Consider the following 27083-nt stretch of genomic DNA (forward strand, 5'->3'; position numbering starts at 1 on the left):
CGGCAAACAAGTTTATAATGTAGTAAATGTTATAATATTGTTGGATAATCTAAAACTATAGTGAATAATGGATTTAAAAAGAGAAAAATAAAGTCTACTCCTTTGAATCACCACTAATGAACTATTACCTTTAAAGTATTTATGTGACGACAAAGTATATTTATTTAAAGAGCACGAAAAACGGTTTAATAACTCGAAAGGCATACGAAACGTCGATCGACTTGTAAAACTCACTCGGAACGTATGCGATCCAAAAGCAGTCCGCCTTTTCGTTATGAAACCGTTGAAATGTTATTTTAATCCTCTATAACATGCTTTATGCTGTTACACATAATTCTTAAAGAAATGAAAATACATTGAAGTTAAAATTCTAAACGCTACACATTCGTGTTTAATAAGCAAGCAATAATATATGTTTAAATATATAATATGTCGTAGTCGCCCGTGCGACGCTAGCGAGTGGCCGCGGGCGCAGCGCCGCTGGGCCGCCGCCGGGCCGCTGGGCCGCCCGCGGCTCGAAGTCAGATGCATTATAGTTACATTACTTTGATTGGCAATTACTTGGAACAGCGCAGTGGCTACTTATAAGTGTGCTCTGCACTAGAGTTCTGCTCATATTTCGATTGATAAAATCAATTATATGTATTATTGCAACATATGTTGTCTTCTGGCCAGGGTAAAAGCGTTCCAAAAATTGTAAAGTCTTCATTTGGTTCCATTCTCGATTGGCGCGAACTGTCCCTCGAATGTTCACGAGTAGACTCGAAATGGAATGTAACTGTTCAATACGTCGCGACAGTTGTGCCGCCAACCGAGTATCTTAGCAAGACTTTGTCTCAAATATCCTTGTTAGTCATTCCAGCTACATTAAGTATAACATTATAACAAATTTACAAAAATACATATAAAGTGAAGAACATTCGCAATATTGAGATCCCAAAAATGCGTATAAATATATCACTAACAATCTAAAATTTCCTATTGAAATAATACCCTATAGGATGAGGATAAGTCAACATGCGAATGTTCTTTCAGTTTCATTTAAACGTCTATTATAAGACTTAAGTCTATGAGTTTCAGACTCGTTTCAGGCAGTCCCACGAATCCTAAAGCACCAACCATCATTCAATAAATGCAATTTCTATTCTAAAAATTTCAACCCTCCCTCTATTATGGTATTACTGTTCGCAACCAGCCGTGTGCGGCCAACAATACAGCATAATAATAATGCTACACACAGTTCCCAACAACAACACTCAACCATCCTATTACGCCTAAATAACGTTTCATGAAGTACCGAAAACAAGTCTGAAAATAGCTGATTTAGTCCATGCTACCTAGCGAGTAACCAGGATCAACTAGACACCTGGGTCTTAAACAGGCATCACGTTTTATTAACCAAAACGACTACTCCGTATAAACCTTAATTTATAATTTCAATTAGTTGCTCTTGACTTGGCATGAGGGCCTAAATAAGCTGTCCTTTTTTATCTCCGAGAGAATAGGTGAAGGAAGGCTCTAACGCTTTAAGCGCTTCCATTTACAATACAGATAACATCGACTAAACCTAGCCAAAAAATAAAAATAATAATTTGGTAAATTGTAAATATTACTATATGTAAATAAATAATGCTGACTCAGTACTTTATATGCTTAAAACCAAAACATATTATTTACTAAGTCATCTCACTTTTAATTAACGTGACTTAACAATGAACATGTTAATTTATTAATATATATTTTCTAATTATCACTTGTCAATTAACGGGTGCTTTCGAGGTTTGTCTATCTCACAGATATTAATACTACCATGTAACAAAACCTACTCCCTTTGGGCACTTTGTTATTTGCTCTGGCAACGTCGAGCATGCGTATCTGATACAGGAGTGTTAACTTACAGCATATCACAAAATATCCAAAGAGGCACTCTTCGTCTTATTAGGGTTTAGGGAGGCGGTCGCCTCGATCATGTCTCTTGTTATTAATATTAGAATTAATTGTACACATTATGTGACAATCAACGTAATATAAAATCAGTCTCTTATTGGGAAGTCTTATAGGTCTTGAGGCACGTATACTTGACCGGGCTCAGACAATAACAACATCGATACGAGGTGTTATTATTTATCTGATTCACAATTATTATGCAACCACGTGCTACATTATAACAACAATATTTAGACGTAAATTGTTAATTCCCAAAATGTCCCGGATGTTACTTTTATTGATAATAATGATAAGGAACGGAACGTTAGTAGAACACACAAATGCTATTATATAAATGTTATTTGTGCAAACTACTACATACGCGTATGTACGAATTATATTACTGGAAAGCTTTCCCCTACAAATGAACGCAATTGCTACCACTAAAAACCAACAATGACAACGGTTTACGACCGCGTGTTGCAACTGATCCGCCGCGCGCCGCCGCCGAGCGCGGCGGAGCGGACGGCAAGCTGAATATAAAAGAGGCATCTAACAACTACTAGAGTATAAATAGCTAACAAAATAAAATTGACTTTACCTCCGGTACAGTTTCAGAAAGTAAAAAAATCTACTTTTTAGTACTAATTAGAAACTGGGGCGTCACCTTGACCAATATGCTCTTTGTCCGAATTATGGCCCGTCTCCATCTAAAATATATTAACTGGCTGAGTTAAATGTTTCAAACTTGAAGAAAAAAAGGGAATAGAGGAAAGCTTTGTGGAAAGTCCTGTTGTAGTGTGGTGGTGGTAAGTATCTATTCAGCGGTCACCTTGTCGAGCGGTCCATTGGCCTCCAACGTCTGCACTACGTCAGTCTTCGGGTTCGAATTCTTCTTTTTACCTTTCCCAACATTTTTCTTGGCATTTTTTGCACTCTTAGTTCGCATCGGCTGTGCTCCTAAAACGGGAATGACTAATTAACAACATGTATTATAATAAAACTTATGATGTTAAAGGGAATAACAGAAGACCTTCGTTATCGTTGTCGGGAGCGGATTCATCCCCGTGTGGGCTGCCTTCCTCAGCCTGGGACCCCAGGTCTTCGGGACGCACTGTTTTACTGCAACATATAAAAGAGAATATTAGCTTGCCTAATTAACGTGGACAACTTTCTTTCAACAATAAACCAGTCAAACCGAAGTAGTGTGGGTATTAGATACACCGGATATTCGGTTACATGTATGTAAACAGTCACGGTTGTAATCGTACTTGTTTAGCATCTTAAAAAAAAAAACTCCACGCATTCACATGCGCACTAATTTTGAACCTAGAAACGAGTCAGTGCGAACATTCACTACGAAACAGGTCAAAACATGCACAATTCCGAGTACGTGGCTATTCATCAAGAACCAAACGAGCGCTCGGCTAAAATGAGGTCATCCAAGACTACCAAATGATGTCAGTAATTTAGTAAAGTCGCTTTCCTCGTTGGGCGGTCGTGTGTGTGTGTGTGTGTGTGCGCCGTACGCGTTTCGTGTGTGTGTTTATGTGTGGGACAGTTACCCGTTGACGGAGAGCGTGGCGGGCTTGGCGGGCTCGTCGTGGTGCAGACGGCGGCGCGGCGGGCGCGTGCCGGGCGCCCCGCGGCCCCGCCAGCCGCGCCCGCCGCGCGCGCCGTACGCGTTGCGTGTATGTGTGTATGTGTGGGACAGTTACCCGTTGACGGAGAGCGTGGCGGGCTTGGCGGGCTCGTCGTGGTGCAGACGGCGGCGCGGCGGGCGCGCGGCGGGCGCCCCGCGGCCGCGCCCGCGGCCCCGCCAGCCGCGCCCGCCGTACGCGTTGCGTGTGTGTGTGTATGTGTGGGACAGTTACCCGTTGACGGAGAGCGTGGCGGGCTTGGCGGGCTCGTCGTGGTGCAGACGGCGGCGCGGCGGGCGCCCCGCGGCCGCGCCCGCGGCCCCGCCAGCCGCGCCCGCCGTACGCGTTGCGTGTGTGTGTGTATGTGTGGGACAGTTACCCGTTGACGGAGAGCGTGGCGGGCTTGGCGGGCTCGTCGTGGTGCAGACGGCGGCGCGGCGGGCGCGCGGCGGGCGCCCCGCGGCCGCGCCCGCCGTACGCGTTTCGTGTGTGTGTTTATGTGTGGGACAGTTACCCGTTGACGGAGAGCGTGGCGGGCTTGGCGGGCTCGTCGTGGTGCAGACGGCGGCGCGGCGGGCGCGCGGCGGGCGCCCCGCGGCCGCGCCCGCCGTACGCGTTTCGTGTGTGTGTTTATGTGTGGGACAGTTACCCGTTGACGGAGAGCGTGGCGGGCTTGGCGGGCTCGTCGTGGTGCAGACGGCGGCGCGGCGGGCGCCCCGCGGCCGCGCCCGCGGCCCCGCCAGCCGCGCCCGCCGCGCGCGCCGTACGCGTTGCGTGTGTGTGGGTATGTGTGGGACAGTTACCCGTTGACGGAGAGCGTGGCGGGCTTGGCGGGCTCGTCGTGGTGCAGACGGCGGCGCGGCGGGCGCCCCGCGGCCGCGCCCGCGGCCCCGCCAGCCGCGCCCGCCGCGCGCGCCGTACGCGTTGCGTGTGTGTGGGTATGTGTGGGACAATTACCCGTTGACGGAGAGCGTGGCGGGCTTGGCGGGCTCGTCGTGGTGCAGACGGCGGCGCGGCGGGCGCCCCGCGGCCGCGCCCGCGGCCCCGCCAGCCGCGCCCGCCGCGCGCGCCGTACGCGTTGCGTGTGTGTGGGTTAGTTACCCGTTGACGGAGAGCGTGGCGGGCTTGGCGGGCTCGTCGTGGTGCAGACGGCGGCGCGGCGGGCGCCCCGCGGCCGCGCCCGCGGCCCCGCCGGCCGCGCCCGCGGCCCCGCCAGCCGCGCCCGCCGCGCGCGCCGTACGCGTTGCGTGTGTGTGGGTATGTGTGGGACAGTTACCCGTTGACGGAGAGCGTGGCGGGCTTGGCGGGCTCGTCGTGGTGCAGACGGCGGCGCGGCGGGCGCCCCGCGGCCGCGCCCGCGGCCCCGCCAGCCGCGCCCGCCGCGCGCGCCGTACGCGTTGCGTGTGTGTGGGTTAGTTACCCGTTGACGGAGAGCGTGGCGGGCTTGGCGGGCTCGTCGTGGTGCAGACGGCGGCGCGGCGGGCGCCCCGCGGCCGCGCCCGCGGCCCCGCCAGCCGCGCCCGCCGCGCGCGCCGTACGCGTTGCGTGTGTGTGGGTATGTGTGGGATAGTTACCCGTTGACGGAGAGCGTGGCGGGCTTGGCGGGCTCGTCGTGGTGCAGACGGCGGCGCGGCGGGCGCCCCGCGGCCGCGCCCGCGGCCCCGCCAGCCGCGCCCGCCGCGCGCGCCGTACGCGTTGCGTGTGTGTGGGTATGTGTGGGACAGTTACCCGTTGACGGAGAGCGTGGCGGGCTTGGCGGGCTCGTCGTGGTGCAGACGGCGGCGCGGCGGGCGCCCCGCGGCCGCGCCCGCGGCCCCGCCAGCCGCGCCCGCCGCGCGCGCCGTACGCGTTGCGTGTGTGTGGGTATGTGTGGGACAGTTACCCGTTGACGGAGAGCGTGGCGGGCTTGGCGGGCTCGTCGTGGTGCAGACGGCGGCGCGGCGGGCGCGCGGCGGGCGCCCCGCGGCCGCGCCCGCGGCCCCGCCAGCCGCGCCCGCCGCGCGCGCCGTACGCGTTGCGTGTGTGTGGGTATGTGTGGGACAGTTACCCGTTGACGGAGAGCGTGGCGGGCTTGGCGGGCTCGTCGTGGTGCAGACGGCGGCGCGGCGGGCGCGCGGCGGGCGCCCCGCGGCCGCGCCCGCGGCCCCGCCAGCCGCGCCCGCCGCGCGCGCCGTACGCGTTGCGCACGGGCGGCGTGTAGCCCACGTAGTGCGCCGCCTGCAACCATACCCACACTGAGGCCCGGCCGAGACGGCGATCTAATGTATCCACGGCCTCGGCGCCTCGCCGCCCGCAGGCGTCCAGGCCGCGGCCACACCCGAGGGTCACGCGCGTTTTTTAGCTGAGGCGTTGGAGCTCGCCTCATATGCCACTTACGTTTACACTTTCAGACGCTTGCGGTTAACATAAGCGGCGATGCACGTGCCGTTTTATGCCGTCGGGCTGTACTATAAAACTGCACGGCAACCGCTTTTTTGTTATATGTACATTAAGTACAAAATATTACATCACACTTGCTCGAAAAAGATCTTACTTCATGCAGGTGTACTGAAGGACAAAGGCCTATATTGTTCCCAAGGGAGTTATGGATTGTGGAAAAAAAGCTATAGCTCCCTAGGAAGTTATAATTTTTTTTTTATGTCACTTATTCATACTAACCAAATAGCATAAATCTTCCCGTCCCCTCCGATCCCATTATCCTAGACCACATGTAATTTATGGGGGAACCACACGGGAGCTAGTATAGTGGTAGGTTAGGACAGCACAGTGAGTAGAGTAGAGTAGAGTAGCGTGTAGATAGTATAGTGACCTGCGGGTAGCGCGCGCGCTGCGGGTAGTCGGCGCCCCACTGGCCGACCACGACGCCGGCGATCTCCAGCCGCGCGCCGCGCGCGCGCCCGCGCCAGCCCAGCCCGCCCACCACGCCCGCCACCAGCGGCAGCGGCGGCAGCGCCCACTCCACCTCCAGCCCCTCCAGGATCGCCTTGCGCATGCGCTCCACCTGCACACCGATACATCACTTCATAAACGACTGAGCGCATCGACATACTTCCGGGACCAAGAAACGTAAGCACCGAGCGTGCACGCTCAATGCCGATTCGGTTACGGCGACGGCACCCCGTCGGCACACTCGGAACGTGCGTTCCGTGGCCCTAGGGTATATTTAGGTATATGTGGCTTTCCATCAGAGATTCAGGGTTATTATTCATATGGAGCATAAGGACCCTTTAGGCATGGAAGGCCACTTATGTACACGAGATCGATATGTAACATATACGAGAAGGTAAAACAGAGATTTGAAACAGGTTCTTCAACGGCACTGGCCTATCGATAGATTTATAATTTATTTTTATACTGTGGCAAACAAGCATACGGCCAGCCTGATGGTAAGCAGTCTCCGTAGCCTATGTAGTAAGATAGATAGTGTTTGACAGTTACCACATAATATACAGTCACACGGCGCCGTATTCAATGAATACCTCATAAATAGAATCATTATTGAACCAGCTATATGTTAAGGAGGATAGTCAGAGTTAGATGACTTGTCAGCGTGGTGAAACAGAGGCCTGGTGACACTGTTGTAGTGACAATAATGCCAAGCAGTACCGTCTTTACCATAAGGTAGCCTCAAAGGAAAGACAGTAATAGTAAATTTGATTACCTATAATAAATAGATCATATAAAAATGTAACTTTCTTATGTGCGCAAGGGCCCCAGCATAGTTTAAGACGGCCTTGATGCCAAGTGTAGAGTACCTTGACGACGGTGTCGAGGTGGTTGTCGCAGAGCTGGGCGAGGTGCTTGCAGTGCATGGCGCGGGCGAGGTTGCGCTGCAGCAGCTTGCCGTCGAAGTACAGCCAGGGCGCGGCCACGAGCCAGGGCACGGGCGCGCCGCCTCCACAGTACACAGTACCTTGACGACGGTGTCGAGGTGGTTGTCGCAGAGCTGGGCGAGGTGCTTGCAGTGCATGGCGCGGGCGAGGTTGCGCTGCAGCAGCTTGCCGTCGAAGTACAGCCAGGGCGCGGCCACGAGCCAGGGCACGGGCGCGCCGCCTCCACAGTACACAGTACCTTGACGACGGTGTCGAGGTGGTTGTCGCAGAGCTGGGCGAGGTGCTTGCAGTGCATGGCGCGGGCGAGGTTGCGCTGCAGCAGCTTGCCGTCGAAGTACAGCCAGGGCGCGGCCACGAGCCAGGGCACGGGCGCGCCGCCTCCACAGTACACAGTACCTTGACGACGGTGTCGAGGTGGTTGTCGCAGAGCTGGGCGAGGTGCTTGCAGTGCATGGCGCGGGCGAGGTTGCGCTGCAGCAGCTTGCCGTCGAAGTACAGCCAGGGCGCGGCCACGAGCCAGGGCACGGGCGCGCCGCCTCCACAGTACACAGTACCTTGACGACGGTGTCGAGGTGGTTGTCGCAGAGCTGGGCGAGGTGCTTGCAGTGCATGGCGCGGGCGAGGTTGCGCTGCAGCAGCTTGCCGTCGAAGTACAGCCAGGGCGCGGCCACGAGCCAGGGCACGGGCGCGCCGCCTCCACAGTACACAGTACCTTGACGACGGTGTCGAGGTGGTTGTCGCAGAGCTGGGCGAGGTGCTTGCAGTGCATGGCGCGGGCGAGGTTGCGCTGCAGCAGCTTGCCGTCGAAGTACAGCCAGGGCGCGGCCACGAGCCAGGGCACGGGCGCGCCGCCTCCACAGTACACAGTACCTTGACGACGGTGTCGAGGTGGTTGTCGCAGAGCTGGGCGAGGTGCTTGCAGTGCATGGCGCGGGCGAGGTTGCGCTGCAGCAGCTTGCCGTCGAAGTACAGCCAGGGCGCGGCCACGAGCCAGGGCACGGGCGCGCCGCCTCCACAGTACACAGTACCTTGACGACGGTGTCGAGGTGGTTGTCGCAGAGCTGGGCGAGGTGCTTGCAGTGCATGGCGCGGGCGAGGTTGCGCTGCAGCAGCTTGCCGTCGAAGTACAGCCAGGGCGCGGCCACGAGCCAGGGCACGGGCGCGCCGCCTCCACAGTACACAGTACCTTGACGACGGTGTCGAGGTGGTTGTCGCAGAGCTGGGCGAGGTGCTTGCAGTGCATGGCGCGGGCGAGGTTGCGCTGCAGCAGCTTGCCGTCGAAGTACAGCCAGGGCGCGGCCACGAGCCAGGGCACGGGCGCGCCGCCTCCACAGTACACAGTACCTTGACGACGGTGTCGAGGTGGTTGTCGCAGAGCTGGGCGAGGTGCTTGCAGTGCATGGCGCGGGCGAGGTTGCGCTGCAGCAGCTTGCCGTCGAAGTACAGCCAGGGCGCGGCCACGAGCCAGGGCACGGGCGCGCCGCCTCCACAGTACACAGTACCTTGACGACGGTGTCGAGGTGGTTGTCGCAGAGCTGGGCGAGGTGCTTGCAGTGCATGGCGCGGGCGAGGTTGCGCTGCAGCAGCTTGCCGTCGAAGTACAGCCAGGGCGCGGCCACGAGCCAGGGCACGGGCGCGCCGCCTCCACAGTACACAGTACCTTGACGACGGTGTCGAGGTGGTTGTCGCAGAGCTGGGCGAGGTGCTTGCAGTGCATGGCGCGGGCGAGGTTGCGCTGCAGCAGCTTGCCGTCGAAGTACAGCCAGGGCGCGGCCACGAGCCAGGGCACGGGCGCGCCGCCTCCACAGTACACAGTACCTTGACGACGGTGTCGAGGTGGTTGTCGCAGAGCTGGGCGAGGTGCTTGCAGTGCATGGCGCGGGCGAGGTTGCGCTGCAGCAGCTTGCCGTCGAAGTACAGCCAGGGCGCGGCCACGAGCCAGGGCACGGGCGCGCCGCCTCCACAGTACACAGTACCTTGACGACGGTGTCGAGGTGGTTGTCGCAGAGCTGGGCGAGGTGCTTGCAGTGCATGGCGCGGGCGAGGTTGCGCTGCAGCAGCTTGCCGTCGAAGTACAGCCAGGGCGCGGCCACGAGCCAGGGCACGGGCGCGCCGCCTCCACAGTACACAGTACCTTGACGACGGTGTCGAGGTGGTTGTCGCAGAGCTGGGCGAGGTGCTTGCAGTGCATGGCGCGGGCGAGGTTGCGCTGCAGCAGCTTGCCGTCGAAGTACAGCCAGGGCGCGGCCACGAGCCAGGGCACGGGCGCGCCGCCTCCACAGTACACAGTACCTTGACGACGGTGTCGAGGTGGTTGTCGCAGAGCTGGGCGAGGTGCTTGCAGTGCATGGCGCGGGCGAGGTTGCGCTGCAGCAGCTTGCCGTCGAAGTACAGCCAGGGCGCGGCCACGAGCCAGGGCACGGGCGCGCCGCACGCGTCGTTGGCCAGCAGCGCCGCCTCCGCGCCCGCCATCACCAGCGCGCCCAGCTGCACGCCGCGCGAGCTGATGCCGTTCACCTGCGAGCACGACACATATCACTCATACATATTCAGCCCCTGCCGCCGCCCCTCACACTGCAGGTAGTAATTCTCTAAATAATGCTGCGGCAGGATCGAGCTCGAGTGTGTTTACATACTGCTCTACCAGGCTACCATTCACTTCGCTTTCGAGATTCAGAAGTAGCAGACGCTTTTTATCCTCTATTAGGTGCTTGGTGAGTACTGAGCGAAGGAGCAGAATGATAACACACAATCGTTCGCGCTGCAGGTCCTTTGACTTAAACCAGAAACAGAAGTTTTCAAGTTCAAATATACTTTTCTCCAATATGCTCGGAAATGTTCACCTTATTATAGCAAAAATAGTACGGGAAGTTCTTCGTTATCATACTCAATTAAAAAAATTCAAAGCATTATTGTCGTGTTTTAGCGGACGGGAAAGTTATTACTGTATTGTTTTTTACTTTTTAAAAACATGTATCCACTAAGAGAAACGCAAACAGCCAATTAATATAGCCGCGGGCCGCGTCTACACAACCCGGTCAGCATCATTTCAAGCTATAGGATAGTGTCGTGTAAGACCGTCGTGTATGATCGTGCGAATACTGCTCAACAAAATCAAAGATTATATACCTTTTATATTTTTTTAAGGATCTCATGCGTGCAAATACAGCTTATATTGCACAATTATATTGAATGAGCGAATATTGAATGGTACCGAATGGCAGAATAGTTGAGCCTTTAACCTTTAAAAAATAATTAAAGAGGGAAATTATTTTTGACGTTTTTGATGTGAAGGTTCGATTTGAGTGCTGGTTGATGTTTAAATTATGATTATTTTAGCTGATTTCCTCACATGTTTGGAGAAAAGTACTATATATGCCTCGGCATGAACAGCAATTAGTGGATTCGTCTACTTGTTGAATCGAAACTTGAAACTCATCCACGAATTGCCCTTTCCCGGCCTCTGCAATAATATACTATTACAGTACATATGGGGCTACTTTATAGCACTAGTGCGAGAAGTAGCATATTATGTTACTGTGTCGAACATTTAAAGGGCCATATGTACTGTAAAACGTTGTACGATACATGTGCGAATAGGTAATTCGCAACTCGTGTCGATTTAAAACACTCCCTTCGGTCGTGTTTTAATTTATCGCCACTCGTTTCGAATTTCCTATTTTTCGCACTTGTATCGTAATGTACTATTATATCATGTAGGCCTAGCAACATACAATTATGAATAGTAAGTATAACATATAAATTTCTTGAGCTAATTATCAGAGCAACTTATTGATGTTAATAGTATTCCATAATAATATTGAATTATTATACAGATCAAATTTAATACTAGGGAGAGACACATTTTTTTTCTTTCGCAATGATTATATCCGAACATATTCACTTTATAAAATAAAAAAATTATAGATAGCCGTATTCGTTTTGAAAGATATCCAACGATACCCTACACCATTGGATTAAAACGAAATAAAATTTTCAATAAAATACATTTCGTATGGGCCATACCCTAAAAAAATTTTGTTTTTATGTTACCGTTCTGTTGCCATGTATGATTTATGTATTCATGCTAAATTGCAGCTTTCTAGCACTAACGACCACGGAGCAAACAGACAGACGGACGGACATGGCGAAACCGTAAGGGTTCTAAGTTGACTACAGAACCCTAAAAAGAGATGCAACACCACGCAAATGCGGTAGAGTGGGTAGTAATCGTAAGACATAAGGAGGTTAAATTGCAAATTAAATTGGAAAATGTTTTTTGGTAATAAAAGTAAAAGTTATCAAGCGGAGTGATTACATTTCTTCTGTAATTTTATGATAATGTTAATGTACAAAACTGAAAATTTTTCCTTGGTAAACTTCGTAGATAAGGGGGAGATTTTTACTATAAAAAAAAAATCTTGTGGAATGTTCAGTTTGAGCTCTTTCAAACGATACCCCACGCCACTTGACCTAGTATCTAAACTGAAATTTTGCGCCCTTTTAATATTGGTAATTTTCCATATTTAATAAAGAAAAAAAAATCCAATGCGTTTGGGTTAGCATTGTTCATGGCTATTCCAAATTTCGAATTTGAAAAATCGATAGCTTTAAGTAGTTCTCGAGATATTTATCAATGTGACAGAGGGACAGAGTCGCATCATAAGGGTTCCTTTTGTACCTTTTTGGTACGGAACCATAATTACCACAAATTATTGCATCAACGATGGTTGTCAATGTCGAGTATAATTGAGTAGAAACTTACCGTCATCTCTTGCAAGTGAAGGGCATTCATGAGATCATTAGAGAAAGCTGTGGCCAGAAATGCATCCAACTCCTGTCGACGCAAGATCTGAATTTGCGATGTCATTATGAATCTGTGAAAAGAAAAAGTAGAATTTTAATAGGGAGTATTACTGCAATGTTCTGTCGCCAGAGTGCAGCACTAGCACCTCTCATAAACCAAAGAATAACTTATACATACTCTGCCTTTAACTGTTATTAGATAAGTTTTCATAGATAATAAATTATGACATTGATGCATCAGGAAGGTTGGTTTACAAAAGGCCTACCGGGAAACGCGAAAGACGAAAGTCGGTTATCTGCCTCTTCATCGCTCGAATATGCAGTGATAGAGAGGTTTGATAACGCAATTCCGATTTTCTTGATTCGTGGTAGACCCTCAGATTGTGATGGATTTTGGGAATGGCGCCCCCTATGCACAGTTTCGCGTAATATTCCCTATTAGCATTTACGTATATAATCAACATTGGAAATGCAATCTTTTCCTAAAATTGCACTTTTTAGGGTTCCGTATAAAATTAGGGTAGGCTTCCTACCGTCCAGGTAGTCCAGTTGATGCTACACATCTCAAATGCCTAACTATAATAGATTGCCTATCGTCTGGAGAGTTGCGCCAACTCCAAGGGAATGTTTACCTCAGCACGGTGGCCAAGATGAGCAGGTGCTGCGGCACGTAGGACGTGTTGAGCATGAGCGGCGTGTCCGAGCGCATGCACGACAGGAACGCGCGCATGCGGCGGCACTTGTCATCTTGCGCGGTTCTAGAATACAATAAAATCGTGAATGAAAAGAAAATATTAGCGGTAAAAAGGTATGGGGTTAAAAGACTGAAAACTTTTTTGTTTCTTTATAAGAGTGACTGGTAAATCCAGCGCGTCTTCTGGCTAAACTGGATCATAATATCCAGATCATAATACATAGATATATTTGAAACGTGGTACTGAACGATACACATAAAAAAAACGCAATGAAACCATGACGCCCGTACATTTGTTACTTTTTTGTGGATTAACTCAGAAAAAATTATAAGAACTTCACAATTAAATCCTCTGAACAGTGGCACCGGCCAGTCGAGAACCACTCCAGGCACCATCTCAGGAGTCTTGCCGGGTTGATGCGCGAGTAATAGGATGAAATGATTATATAACAAATCGGCACTTATGGCATTCAAAGCTCACCCGAACCAAAGCCTCTGCACAGTAGGCACGGGCCAGTCAAGAACCACCCCGGGCACCATCTCGGGCGTCTTGCCCGGGTTGACGCGCGAGTAGATCCACTCGGCCACTTGCACGGTGCACGCGCGCTCGACTGACATGCTTGATGTGCCTTCATCTGAAAGTGACACTCAGGTTTTGTATATGATATGCTCTTCAATTTGATATCTCTAGCATATGGTCAGCTATTAGTCGCAAATCTCTTTAAGTATTTACTTCATTTGGTAGAAAAGAGGTTTTGCAATGCAAGAAACCCCGGACATATTCAGATTTAAAACCGTCCAAAACACACAAAATGTTATAAATCTCTTATTAATACATAAGACTTCCCTCCCATTCCATAAGCCCTCATGCGAAAAGAAAATACGTTAAGTAGAGAGTAAACTGATCTCTTCTCATCCACAGCGGTAAATAATAAATACGTCACCATATCAGGCCGCCAGGCTGATATAAAAGTGAATAAGCTGGCTGTGTTACGTTCAGTTTTTATATGCCAGAGTTGTTTGGGTGATGAGTACCCAATCGATCTGCTTTTGTACCCATTTTGATCTAATGGTCATATAGATATAACAATCGAACTTTCATTTTAGTACCTGGGATATAAAATCAAGAATCAAAATATACTAATCACTTAAAAAAAAAGGATTATGTCGCAGATCTTTATATGTCTGTTTTTAGATAAGTTTTATCACGTTCAGGTTGGCACCTGATACTAGTATCAGGTTACTAAAAGATTTGATAAGCAAAGTTCTTATTGCCTCTATGTACCTTTAGCCTTCTGTGCCATGAAGCGATGGTGGTGCATGTTGTAGAGGATGGCGTAGACGTTCTGGCGGATGGGGCGGTAGAAGTGGTGGATGGATGGGATCTCACGGTGGTTGTCATCTTCCATAAGGACAGGCAGCGCCACCTGGGTGGAGAAGATTTATTGATAATACGCCACAAATAATATAAACTATTTACTGTCTAGGTGGGCGACAGCGACAACTAGCCGGGGCACCTTTTAGTAGGGGCTAACTTTGGAGTTTTCTTCGAGTGAATTTAGTCTATATGGACAAAACAAAGCAAAGCTGCTGCTTTGTAGTCTAGAAGCCATCTTTGTTCTTCAGAAGAGAGTAATCTGTTCTTTAGAAATGTGATTTTAAGACGTAGTCACAGTTTTTGTTTGATTACTTATAATTAGGTTTGCTAAGCCTTAAGCCTGTGGAGTAAGAGTCTACCTTTCAACTGAGGAGTCTGGTTTAGGGCTTGGCAAAACGTAATTACTTGCTACAAGAAAATAACCGTGCAACTTGTTTATATACTAACTGCCCGAGAAAAATACGAGTAGTAGGTAGACCTAGACCTATAAGTAGGTACTTGCCTGGCGGTGCAGGGCAGTTGTCCGAGCTCGGGGACTTGTTGTAACTAGCGGGCAAGTACCTGGCGGTGTGTGAGGATGGCGAGCATGTGCGGGTGCATGAGGCCGCGCGCGTGGCGCTCGGCGCACGTGCGGAGCACCTCGGCCGGCGCGGGCGGGCAGTTGTCCGAGCTCGGGGACTTGTTGTAACTAGCGGGTAAGTACCTGGCGGTGTGTGAGGATGGCGAGCATGTGCGGGTGCATGAGGCCGCGCGCGTGGCGCTCGGCGCACGTGCGGAGCACCTCGGCCGGCGCGGGCGGGCAGTTGTCCGAGCTCGGGGACTTGTTGTAACTAGCGGGTAAGTACCTGGCGGTGTGTGGGGATGGCGAGCATGTGCGGGTGCATGAGGCCGCGCGCGTGGCGCTCGGCGCACGTGCGGAGCACCTCGGCCGGCGCGGGCGGGCAGTTGTCCGAGCTCGGGGACTTGTTGTAACTAGCGGGTAAGTACCTGGCGGTGTGTGAGGATGGCGAGCATGTGCGGGTGCATGAGGCCGCGCGCGTGGCGCTCGGCGCACGTGCGGAGCACCTCGGCCGGCGCGGGCGGGCAGTTGTCCGAGCTCGGGGACTTGTTGTAACTAGCGGGTAAGTACCTGGCGGTGTGTGAGGATGGCGAGCATGTGCGGGTGCATGAGGCCGCGCGCGTGGCGCTCGGCGCACGTGCGGAGCACCTCGGCCGGCGCGGGCGGGCAGTTGTCCGAGCTCGGGGACTTGTTGTAACTAGCGGGTAAGTACCTGGCGGTGTGTGAGGATGGCGAGCATGTGCGGGTGCATGAGGCCGCGCGCGTGGCGCTCGGCGCACGTGCGGAGCACCTCGGCCGGCGCGGGCGGGCAGTTGTCCGAGCTCGGGGACTTGTTGTAACTAGCGGGTAAGTACCTGGCGGTGTGTGAGGATGGCGAGCATGTGCGGGTGCATGAGGCCGCGCGCGTGGCGCTCGGCGCACGTGCGGAGCACCTCGGCCGGCGCGGGCGGGCAGTTGTCCGAGCTCGGGGACTTGGTTTGGCGGCTCTGGAAATTGTTCACTTCATTATTTGAACTCACTAAAAGCAAGCATACCATACAGATGTGATGTTAAGGCCATAATAATACCAAATCCGAACATGATGGTCTGATGGAACAATAGGACCAGTAGAGAATCGTTGGTCCTTGTCATAGGCTCATTTTTCATTTTAGTCTACTACTAAATGCTCCTAAGTATCATAAGTGACAAAACGGTATGCGGCTTGCTGTTCCTCGCCAAAGCTTGAAGGGCAACAACGTAAGTACCCGACTAAATTACATAGGTTTTGTCCATATAGGTATTATTTTTTTTGTAATAAATATGTGTTTTGATAAAGTGAAGATAACAAAGATATTGTATTGTCGCTAAAGTTCTTGTGTAGGTATTATATTAATGAAATATTTTGATAATGTTTAGTTAAACATCAAATCTCCTCCATGATCAGCTATTATAATTTTAAGTTTTTATTTTATTTGACTGGAATATCATCTTTGTTACTTTAGAAGTGAGTATGATGGATGGTTAACTAATTAATGAAACCAAAATTAAAACAGTTTGAAATGGAATGGATTTAAATTAATCTGCAGAGCCAAAGCAAAGAACAATTACAAAACAAAAACACACATGTTGATCTCCGTGACATTTGAGACAACAGAAGCACAATGCAGTCACACTGGGACTGACGCTTAGCATTGCTAGATGCAGTTAGGTGTTCATGCTTTCCATTTTGAAGACTAGTGATGGTCAATAGTCACATCTTAGAATAATAAAGCCGAGAAGATGGGTCCCAGCACATTCAGGACTCTGGCTTCCCATACTGTGATGAATATTTTTACATTCATTTAACGCATTCACTGCTAGCTCACGCTATGGGCTTCACTTTTAGCTGATTACATGTTTATTTATTGATTACAACGAGTCTGACGCGACATAATCATATTATTTTTATGTTATTCGACGTTTCAGTCACCACAGTTGGTGATGCATTGCATTAGATCCGTTATAGCCATATACAGAACGCGAGAGTTTATAGTGCTAGATCACATGTTTGTTCCGCTTTGTAGTGAAAAGCGCCTAAGAACCCGCCGTCGTCGGCAGTGAATGTGTTGATATTAGTAATTGAGAGTTATGTTCTGACTTTAAACATTGGCTTTATTAAATTATATTTCTAGGCTTTAATATTCTTAAGAGTCACACCTCTTTCGTTGCAGCTTGTTTCTCTACAGGTTTAGGTGCAGGTTTCTTCTGTTCGGCGTCGCCACCCTCGAGCGACATGGAAGCCATGGCTTGCCCCACCTCCATCGTCCTCTCGTCGGTGCTAAAGTCAGCATTCATTGACGCGTTTGCTGTAGCCAATTTGTAATCGTCCAAGCCTTTTTGCTGTAATTTAGTGTTTTAAAAATTTTGGTAAGTGCTCAGAGTATGAAAAGGAACTTATACATAAAAATAAAATGAATTTTAAAACAAACGAACGTATTCACCGCGGAATTTTCTAGGAAATAGTTTCACGAAACGTGCCGGAAGAGACGTGAGACAAAACATCAGAGGACTACGGCTATCCCTGACTTGTAGTGCGGAGTCAGGGTGGTCTTGCTGATTTGCAATATTTGTTCCAGTCAAGTCAGAGGAAGGGCCTACATTTGACACATGTGGCTAAGTTGTCAGTTCCATGGTTTGAGCATGTTGCATATAATTGCCAGATATATCGCGCAATTTTATTTCACATAACCGCTGACATGAATCGCAATACATTAATCCCCTAAAAAACTCACAGTTCTTAAATCCAAATAGACATACATAAATAATTCATAAAAACTAAAAAATTTACTCTGCACTTTTAATTTTGAATCATGCATATAGTGACCTAGTATGAATTTTGTATGCCAATGTATAGGATGACGATGAAAAGGCGTGGATGATCGTAGCAAGTAGTTGTATAATAAAGATGGAAGTAAACCTCGTGTTCGGATGACTCGGTCGCTAATTTGGAAGTGTCCAAATCGGCAGAGGATGACTGTGGACTGTCGGGTTTTTGATTCCTTTTGTTATTTTTCGGGCGGCGACCTAATAAGAAAGAAACATATGTTATACAATACTTAACACAATTTCTGTTTTGTCCTATGGTCGACGAGTAGAGAATGCCTTAAAAATTAAATAAATAATTTGCATTAAACAGCCTTTTCAAATAATATACTCGGCGGGTACGTCAGAGAAACCTACAGTACCGGCCAATAATATATCACCTGTTTTTACGGTACTTTAGGTAAGTCTAGTAGCAGTCCTTTGTGAGAGTGATGAGAAAAAATTGACTCAAGTAACGGTTATTTATAGAGGTTTTTTGTTTTAATGTATGACAAGTTCCTTTTTTTATTAGTGCTTTATTAGTAATATGCTGAGCCTCCTATTGTAATTCACAGTATTTCATTGCAGTATTCGTCATATATTTGTATAAAATGACTAGTAAAATATGCAATCTACAAACTAACCTATATTGTTTACTCTATACATGCTCATACAAAAACACACAAAGGTGATATATTATTGTCGGGTACTGTAAATGTTGATGCACTTAATAATATGAATTATGTGCTAAAGTAGTATTCGGGTCAGTCACTAAATTCTAAGTATGATAAATGTTTATTTGGTTGCCTTTGTGAGATTGTCATTGCCTTCAACAAACATTGTTAGAAGGGGAACAATCTAGCAGTGGCTATCTAATGAGATATAACTTTATATAACTTACCAGTGGCAGTTCTGTATTTGAGGAAGCCATCTTTGGTGCCATTGAGATAATACTGAACGGCCTGTTTGAGCTTGGCCGCCCGGAGATCATTGAGGTCGCCGAATATTTCGATACAGGCGCTGTCCATGTCGGACGATGGCAGGTCGCGCACGAACTGGCTTACGGCCTTTATCAACGTTTCTGGCGGCACTTGTTGCTGTCAGGAAACCAAACGGAACCTTTAGCTTGATGAAAGTAAAGGCATCCACACCCCAGTTAACTTTTGTGGAGCAACAGTAAGGAACTAGTTAAAGGGTGTATTCCCATCTGTGCCCGTTCCCCTGGGGAGATTTCCATTTATCCCCGCCGGCTACAGATGGGAATAGGTGCATTCCGGGGACAGATGGGAATGAAGCCTTCCCATTTGTGCCCAGTGGGGATAGATGGGAATGAAACTATTTCCATCTGTTCCCGCTGGGGACAATTGGGAATACACCAGTTAAAGTTACCTAATGTTGCCATGTTGCACAGTGTTGCTCTACAATAGTTAACCGATCACGGCATGGATAGCTATATGTATCGATGCCTCTTGTCCACACTGTGGAAGAGGAGACTAGCTTACACTTTCTAACAGAATGTATTATGTATGCGGCACCGCCATATAATACATTCAGTAGACATCCTGAAAGAAGAAGAATTAAAGGACGTCGAACTTAAAGATGTCCTTCTGTTCTGCAGGAAAACAAGAAGATTTGAGAATAGTTTGGGAATGCCGCCGAGATAGTAACCTGCTGCTCCAACCTCAGGGAATTGGGCTGAATGAACGCGACACGTGATCGACAGCCCGCCTGTTTCCGACCGGGCGTCCCTACACTACATCTACATCTAACCATGGCAACAAGTATTACTATAAAGTTGATTCACCCATTATTTTTATCGATTATTTTTAGTCCCGCCAGTTCAGTTATAAAGGACCACTAAAGTCAACAAAGGTTATTTTCCCAGTGCCCCAGAGGGCCTCATATGGTTAAACCCTCAAATAATAAATAAATAATATTAATAATAATTATACCTTTTTCTGAGTAATTCCTAATCGCTTGTAGAAATCAGTGAGGCTCTGCTCCGACAGAATGGTACCACCGAGAAGTGCGGCCAAGAGGCAGAGGCGGTCCTGGGGCACGTCCAGCAATTGGGGCAATTCATGGATCTTGTATTCTTTTGTTTCCAAGGAAGACTGCAAAAGAATATTGATCTGAAGTCTCTGTAGTTTGAATTGATTTCATAATAGTTAATAATTGGTAATATAAATTATTGTTGACTACCCAATTATCTATACCAACTTTTACACGGTGTTCGCCAGAAGCTCGTAAGATTTTAACCACGCATTTCTGAGGCCAAATTAAGGAACCAATGTTACATGACTCAGTCAATTTTGCAAAAAAAAATTCGGTTTATTTTTTCGATTTTTTAATTAACTTATTTTTTTAAATGAAATGTTATTGGTAAAAACTGTTACTTAAAATGAATTTTTACTTTTTTTTTAAACCTAGTTTTTGCATAGTGTAATAAGGATATTTAGACTAGGTCCTATAGCGTCAACATCACCATCAAAAAGGCGTTTTGCACTAAGTAACAATAAAAAGATATTTTCTTTTAAACTGGTATTAACTTTGAAAGCAGGCGAATTCCAGTTCTAGATTTTAGTTCTTAAATATGACCAGAAATACACTGTTAAAATCTTTCGTGTTCCTCGTGAGCACCGTGTACTACGATCATCGAGTAGGTATAGTTTCTATTTTTCTCCGTGAGCTTCTACGGATTATCGTCTTATCTATTGTTTAAAAACCGCAAAGGCGCGTGCCACTATGAAGAAATGGTCAAGCCGCATAGGTAGCGTTTATTGAATTACTACTCTATTGAGCACGGAATAAGATTCATTATGAACTAATACAGAATTCTAACAGAATAGCTGTCTGATCTCTATTGGTGCGTCTAAGGTAGGCGACTAAACGCTCTCAAACCAGCTTAACTTGTGACACTGCGATCCGAAACAAAGATACGTATTCGAAGACCTCGCTTGCACTGGTAATGCGAGCGCACGGCTAGCTAGCGCCAAGGAAGCAATGTTATGTTTCTCGAGGAGCAGGTAAAAAAGCGGCCAAGTGCGAGTTGGACTCGCGCATGAAGGGTTCCGTACAATTTAAGACGTATTAAAAAAAATCTACTTACTAGATCTTGTTCAACATTTTACCACTTTGGACACACATTTTACCACTTTGGAAGTGTCTCTCGCGCAAACTATTCAGTTTAGAAAAAAATGATATTAGGAACCTAAATATCATTTTTGAAGACCTATCCATACATACCCCACACGTATATGTTTGATGAAAAAATTTTTTTTTTAATTTTATGACGTCTTAAAAAAAAACTACTCACTAGATCTCGTTCAAACCAATTTTCGGTGGAAGTTTGCATGGTAATGTATATCATATATTTTTTTTAGATTTATCATTCTGTTATTTTAGAAGTTACAGGGGGGGGGGGGACACACTTTTTTTTACTTTGGAAGGTTCTCTCGCGCAAACTATTCAGTTTAGAAAAAAATGATATTAGAAACCTTAATATCATTTTTGAAGACCTATCCATAGATACCCCACACGTATGGGTATGATGAAAAAAAAATTTTTTTTATTTCATGATGTATTAAAAAAAACTACTTACTAGATCTCGTTCAAACCAATTTTCGGTGGAAGTTTACATGGCAATGTATATCATATATTTTTTTTAAGATTTTTCATTCTGTTATTTTAGAAGTTACGGGGGGGACACACATTTTACCACTTTGGAAGTGTCTCTCGCGCAAACTATTTATTTTAGAAAAAAATGATATTAGAAACCTGAATATCATTTTTGAAGACCTATCCATAGATACCCCACACGTATGGGTTTGATGAAAAAAGATTTTTTGAGTTTCAGTTCTAAGTATGGGGAACCCCCAAAATTTATTGTTTTTTTTCTATTTTTGTGTGAAAATCTTAATGCGGTTCATAGAATACATCCACTTACTAAGTTTGAACAGTACAGCTCTTATAGTTTCGGAAAAAAGTGGCTGTGACAGAATCGGACAGACAGACGGACATGACGAATCTATAAGGGTTCCGTTTTTTGCCATTTGGCTACGGAACCCTAAAAACAGGGCCGGATTTTCACACAAATATATTTGGGTGGTTTTACGTTCTTTAATTTAAAGAGATGAAACATAACACTATTTAAATAGTAGGTACACATCTAACAGAATGGGTTTGTGTAATTACAATAATAACGAGATATACTCATTTTTATAATCAACTGTTTAAATAGTTGTTTGCTAATTTTAAACTTTAAACAGGCTAATTTTAAATAAACAATAAAACAATGGTAAAATAGTAATAAATATGTATATCCATTTAACAATCCCGTACTACTAATGTTAAAATAGACCTATATGTTATAATTATGTACACTAAAATAAAGATTTATTATTTAGAATAAGAGTACACATTTAGTAAAACATTTATACAAATTTATATTATGAGTCAACAAAAAAATAAGTAACATATACATAATAGTGTATGCATAAAATAAATAAATATAAAACAAAATATGCATATCGTTTAGAGTCAAATCACGCTAACTCTTTCAAGCAAACCATACAAACAGTGTCAGTTTGTTAGAAGTCTGAAGAGTTAGCGTTATTTCGTAAAACCACCCAAATATATTTGTGTGAAAATCCGACCCTGTTTTTTACCTGCTCCTCGAGAAACATAACATTGCTTCCTTGGCGCTAGCTAGCCGTGCGCTCGCATTACCAGTGAAAGCGAGGTCTTCGAATACGTATCTTTGTTTCGGATCGCAGTGTCACAAGTTAAGCTGGTTTGAGAGCGTTTAGTCGCCTACCTTAGACGCACCAATAGAGATCAGACAACTATTCTGTTAAAATTCTGTATTAGTTCATAATGAATCTTATTCCGTGCTCAATAGAGTAGTAATTCAATAAACGCTACCTATGCGGCTTGACCATTTTTTTAAAGTGGCACGCGCCTTTGCGGTTTTTAAACAATAGATAAGACGATAATCCGTAGAAGCTCACGGAGAAAAATAGAAACTATAAATAACTAATGTATGTATTTATAAACAAATATCAGGCAGTAAACAATATAAAAACCTTTATCACAAATTGAATTAAGAGTCAATAGAAAATGGGAATAAAGTCAATAGGCGGGTCCACACAGAGCGAGCATACGCGCGAGGCAATTTCCTCACGCACAAACCGGCCAGTGTAGACGTGCCTCAGCCGAGGCGGGGCGCTCAGGCGAGGAAAACGCGCGCGCCTATGCTCGCTCTGTGTGGACCCGCCTAATCTATATGTACGTGTCAATTCCATATACATATTAACTTACAGAATATAATTGATTATCCAATAAAAAAAAAACAATTGGAGAAATCAAGAAAAGCACATCTTTATACTTAGCAATGATATTGTTTTGATACAAGCAAAATCAGATGCATTGCCTATATAATAATTACCCTGTATGTTAGCTTCAGCTGTGACGAGCTAAAGTATCGCGGAGGTTGGAACACCAGGTACTCTCCAGAGCAGCCCACCAGACCAGCATAGGATTTCTCCCGGCAAAGGCCTACCACTTCCTGACAATGGTCATCAGAGGATACCATCTGCAGAGATAAGGAAAATATATTATTGACACAAAATATAAAAATTATGTTATAACTAGGAGTAAAGAAAAACAGATTCTCTCCTTGAAATATAAATAAATAAGATTGATGTAAACTCACAATGGGTATATTCAGATATCTCAGTGCAGTTCGAAGACATGAATGTAGCCCCATTGGTGGCACCCACCATACTTTGGGTGGAGGAGTACCCTTTGTGACAATATGGCGCAATACCTGAAAAAAAAAAAGTTTTCAGATTGACAGTATTTTCAGAAACCTAACTAAGGAACATATAAATAATTTTAATAAAAATAAGATCATAATGAAATGTTACAAAATAAAAATCAAAAGCTTAAATTCAGACTTAATCAATTTTGTTGAATAAAACAGACTAACAGAGTTGACTCTCTGCCTGTAAGTAGACTGTGTCTGGATCCAGTGCTGCGGAGCCACTGGCGGAGCAGGGTGCGCTCCGTTGAAGCAAACACATAGTGCCACTTGGTGCTCAGCAAGGGCCTGCGCCAGGGTGGTTAAAAATTGGACACAGCGGGCCCACTGTCCTCCACATGCCCAATCTAAATAATAAAAACAAAAATGTTAACTTTTACAACAATGAAAAAAAAATTATATAATTAATCACCATAGCACATAATATTTATGGTTTTTGATGAAATATATTTTTGTTGTCTACAAACTAAATAAAAAATAGTTAACTCCAGAGTCCAGGTCTTGTTTGTTTTGATATTGCAGTAAAATGATTAATGTCTAACCGCCAAGCAACGAATGCTCAAAAGAAGTAATAGAGAGAAAATGCTTGGAACACAATTTTTTTGACTTTGGACAAGTTAGGAGGTGAACATATCAAAAGTCCCCGCCCATAGGGGAGAGCCCTTGAGCCGGGGGGAAGGGGGTTTGATTGGTCCCATTTTTCGGTTTTTCGATCATATCTCGGAAACAACACGTCTTAGCAACATGTCCACTGATACAAAATGAAAGTCGATTCAATTTGTTACAAGTTTCATTCAGTCAAGTTGTTTAATATTTTGTATTATATTTCTTGGATTATCCAAACTTTCAATTTTACTACATCAGTAAAGCTGCTAGGCCAGCGGTTCCTAACCTGGGGGTAATTACCCCATTAGGGGTAAAACTGGTATTTTACGGGGGGTAATAAGCTTCATTAAATTTAATATAACAGAAATTAGACCTGTAAGAAAGAGTATTGATATTTATTGGGAGTAGGGGTAAACCTAAACGGGGTAAAAGGGGGACCTTGTCGAGAATACGGTTTTTCTGGGCCTTACTTTAGATTGTAACCTGCAATGGGCCCCTCACATATCTGCCCTGGCGAAAAGGCTGAGCTCTGCCGCGTATGCAGTAAGAAGAATCAGGCAGTTCACTGACGTGGAGACAGCTCGCCTAGTTTACTTCAGTTACGTTCATGGGAAACTGTGTAACATTTTATAACAAAGTACCCTTAGAGGCATGGACCCTGCCCTATACTACATTCAAGAAATACGTCAAAAATGCACTTCTCAAAAAGGGATACCATAAAATAGATGACTACTTGGGAGACAAGGAATCATGGCCAAGTATCTAGTCTCAAAAGCTGTAATAGTTTTGTTTGCAGTGTCCCAGAGAGGCATCATATCATATATTTATTGCGATCATGTTGGTACAAACAAATACAGGTAAAACTTACAAAAATACTGTTAGGGTATTGCAAAACTAGAACTAAAATCACACACAGGGCGCTGTTGTTTCTAGCTGTTCAACCTTATGTATTTATGTTTGTAATGTTTAGTTATTTTGATGATGACATTGACTTATTACTCTTATTAGATACTTAGGAGTTATGTATTCTGTAGAACTAGTTTTAAGATTGTTAGCTTAACAGTCTCTTGACGTGAAACATGTATTTCATACACTTTTTTATTTTTTAATTCTTTGACACTTGGAGAGCCTTTACACCTCCAAATTTTATTAATGTCATCATTATTGTGTATTATTACTTTCTCAGACCGTGGAGACCTTATACATCTCCAAACTTAATGTATTAACTGTGGAGACTATATGTCTCTGTAATATTGTATAATATTCTTGTCTTGGTACATACTAGTTATGTATTCTGTAGCATTAGTTTATGAGACTGCTAGCTTAACAGGCCAGATGCGATTTATTTATTTAGTATAAATTTTATTTTGACACTTTGAGAGACTAAAGTCCTCCTCCAAATCTTATTAGTATTCTGACATTGGGGACCTTTTACATCTCCAGATTTAATGTATTTTTAACCATAGAGACTATACATCTCTATTGTATTGTAGTAATTATTTATTTTAAGATTATGTCGTAATTCTATGGAAATAGGATTAATAGGACATAGTAAACAATATGTCACTATAAGCGAAGTCATCTTATCCAACTGTATTACAAAGATTTTATATGGAAACCCAACTTCGCCCTGTAATGACATCATAATAATCAGTTGGTAAATATAAGCAGTCATAATAAACAACCACAAATGAATAAGACCCAAATTTTCCAAGATATAAGTGAAAACTGAAAAAGAGACCTTCAAACCCCCCTCTCGCCCCTGGCTCAAGGGCTACGGCCGGGGACTTTTGACTAATCCAAACAATTGTGTTCACCTCCTAACTAGTCCAAACAATTGTGTTCCAAGCATTTCCCTGTATACCTTCTAGTTGCTTGGGTTACCTATAAGTCAAAGTGCAGTAAAATCAGATAAAAATGTTGTTTATTTGTTACTCTTTTCTGTTTTTGAATCACAAATAATCTTGAACAACTTTTTTCCAGAAGCTAGAGCAGCAGTAGCTCAATAGACAAAAAAGTATAATAATGCTTATGTAGGTATATCCCACAGATCTGTTTTTAGTACAAGGTTTCAAACAAGTTGCAAATAAATGTCAAATGTCATAAATTTGTTATCTTTAACATAGAATCGTATTAATGCTAAGCAAATACAATACACAATAATAACATCAAAATTTCGTGACTTGCCAGAGAAATATCCTCCATATAGGCGGTCCAGACACCCCTCCGCGTCAAGCACGAGTCGGAAGCCGCCGGCATGATTTCGTGCAATCCGAAACAAATCCACACCCACTCCCTCATTTTCTAAATAAGTCTGTAGATCCTGTATGCCCATGACTCGTGGCAGTAGCAGAACTACTCAGTAAAATAATATAATCAAATACTATCTCACGGCGAATTAATCCTGAAAAAGAAATCATCGATTTGACGGGAAATACAAATGCATATCCGGAAGAAGAAATCAATGGATTATTACAAAACGCAATAAATAAAAAGCGTAACGGAACTCGGAAAAGTGGACTGAATGGCAATATTTTGTTCACGCAAACTGAAGCCGGCACGTTACCTTCCTAAAATTAACAAACACGGGTAGTATTTTCGTCATCTAACATTGAGTAGTTACAAAAGTACTTACCCAGCAAGTAGAATTCACAATAGTAATAATGATAACTACACTATTATCAATAAAATGGTCAATTATTGCTACAAACCTTGATTAGAAAACCATGCCAGCAGTGAAGGATAACCGCAAGTTGAAAACGGAAGCCATTTGTAATTATCTAAAATAGATGTGTTTAAGGAGCCAGCTATAGGCACCATTAAAAAACGTCAAAACCGTTCTGCATGCACTGAAAGTGTTTTATGGTGGGCATCATTTCATATGGTGTATATTGGCCTAATAAATTATTTTTATTACATCCAATCAGTAATATAGAGGTAATTTGCGGTTTAGTTTATTATTTACAAAATCATGAAAAATTGGTAACCGGAAAAAGTCTA

At 45.7% G+C, this 27083-nt stretch overlaps 1 protein-coding gene across 1 annotated transcript; it reads right to left on the reverse strand.

The window, feature by feature from the left end:
* Positions 1-2213: 2213 nt before the first annotated feature.
* Positions 2214-27070, reverse strand: LOC133533611 (constitutive coactivator of PPAR-gamma-like protein 1 homolog). Its single transcript, XM_061872617.1, has 20 exons — positions 26795-27070; positions 26271-26487; positions 23646-23824; positions 23370-23483; positions 23103-23249; positions 19609-19770; positions 18558-18753; positions 17772-17878; positions 17012-17194; positions 15691-15822; positions 14185-14326; positions 13381-13534; positions 12838-12963; positions 12165-12276; positions 7322-9916; positions 6376-6567; positions 5614-5783; positions 2960-3048; positions 2759-2886; positions 2214-2636 (listed from the first exon to the last, which is right to left on the reverse strand). The coding sequence occupies exons 2-20, from the start codon at positions 26416-26418 to the stop codon at positions 2571-2573; spliced, it is 5142 nt and encodes a 1713-aa protein (XP_061728601.1). The 5' UTR covers positions 26419-26487; positions 26795-27070; the 3' UTR covers positions 2214-2570.
* Between the last annotated feature and the right edge of the window lie 13 nt (positions 27071-27083).

This window comes from Cydia pomonella, unplaced genomic scaffold (genome assembly GCF_033807575.1).
Source record: "Cydia pomonella isolate Wapato2018A unplaced genomic scaffold, ilCydPomo1 PGA_scaffold_183, whole genome shotgun sequence".
Classification (NCBI taxonomy): Eukaryota; Metazoa; Arthropoda; class Insecta; order Lepidoptera; family Tortricidae; genus Cydia; species Cydia pomonella.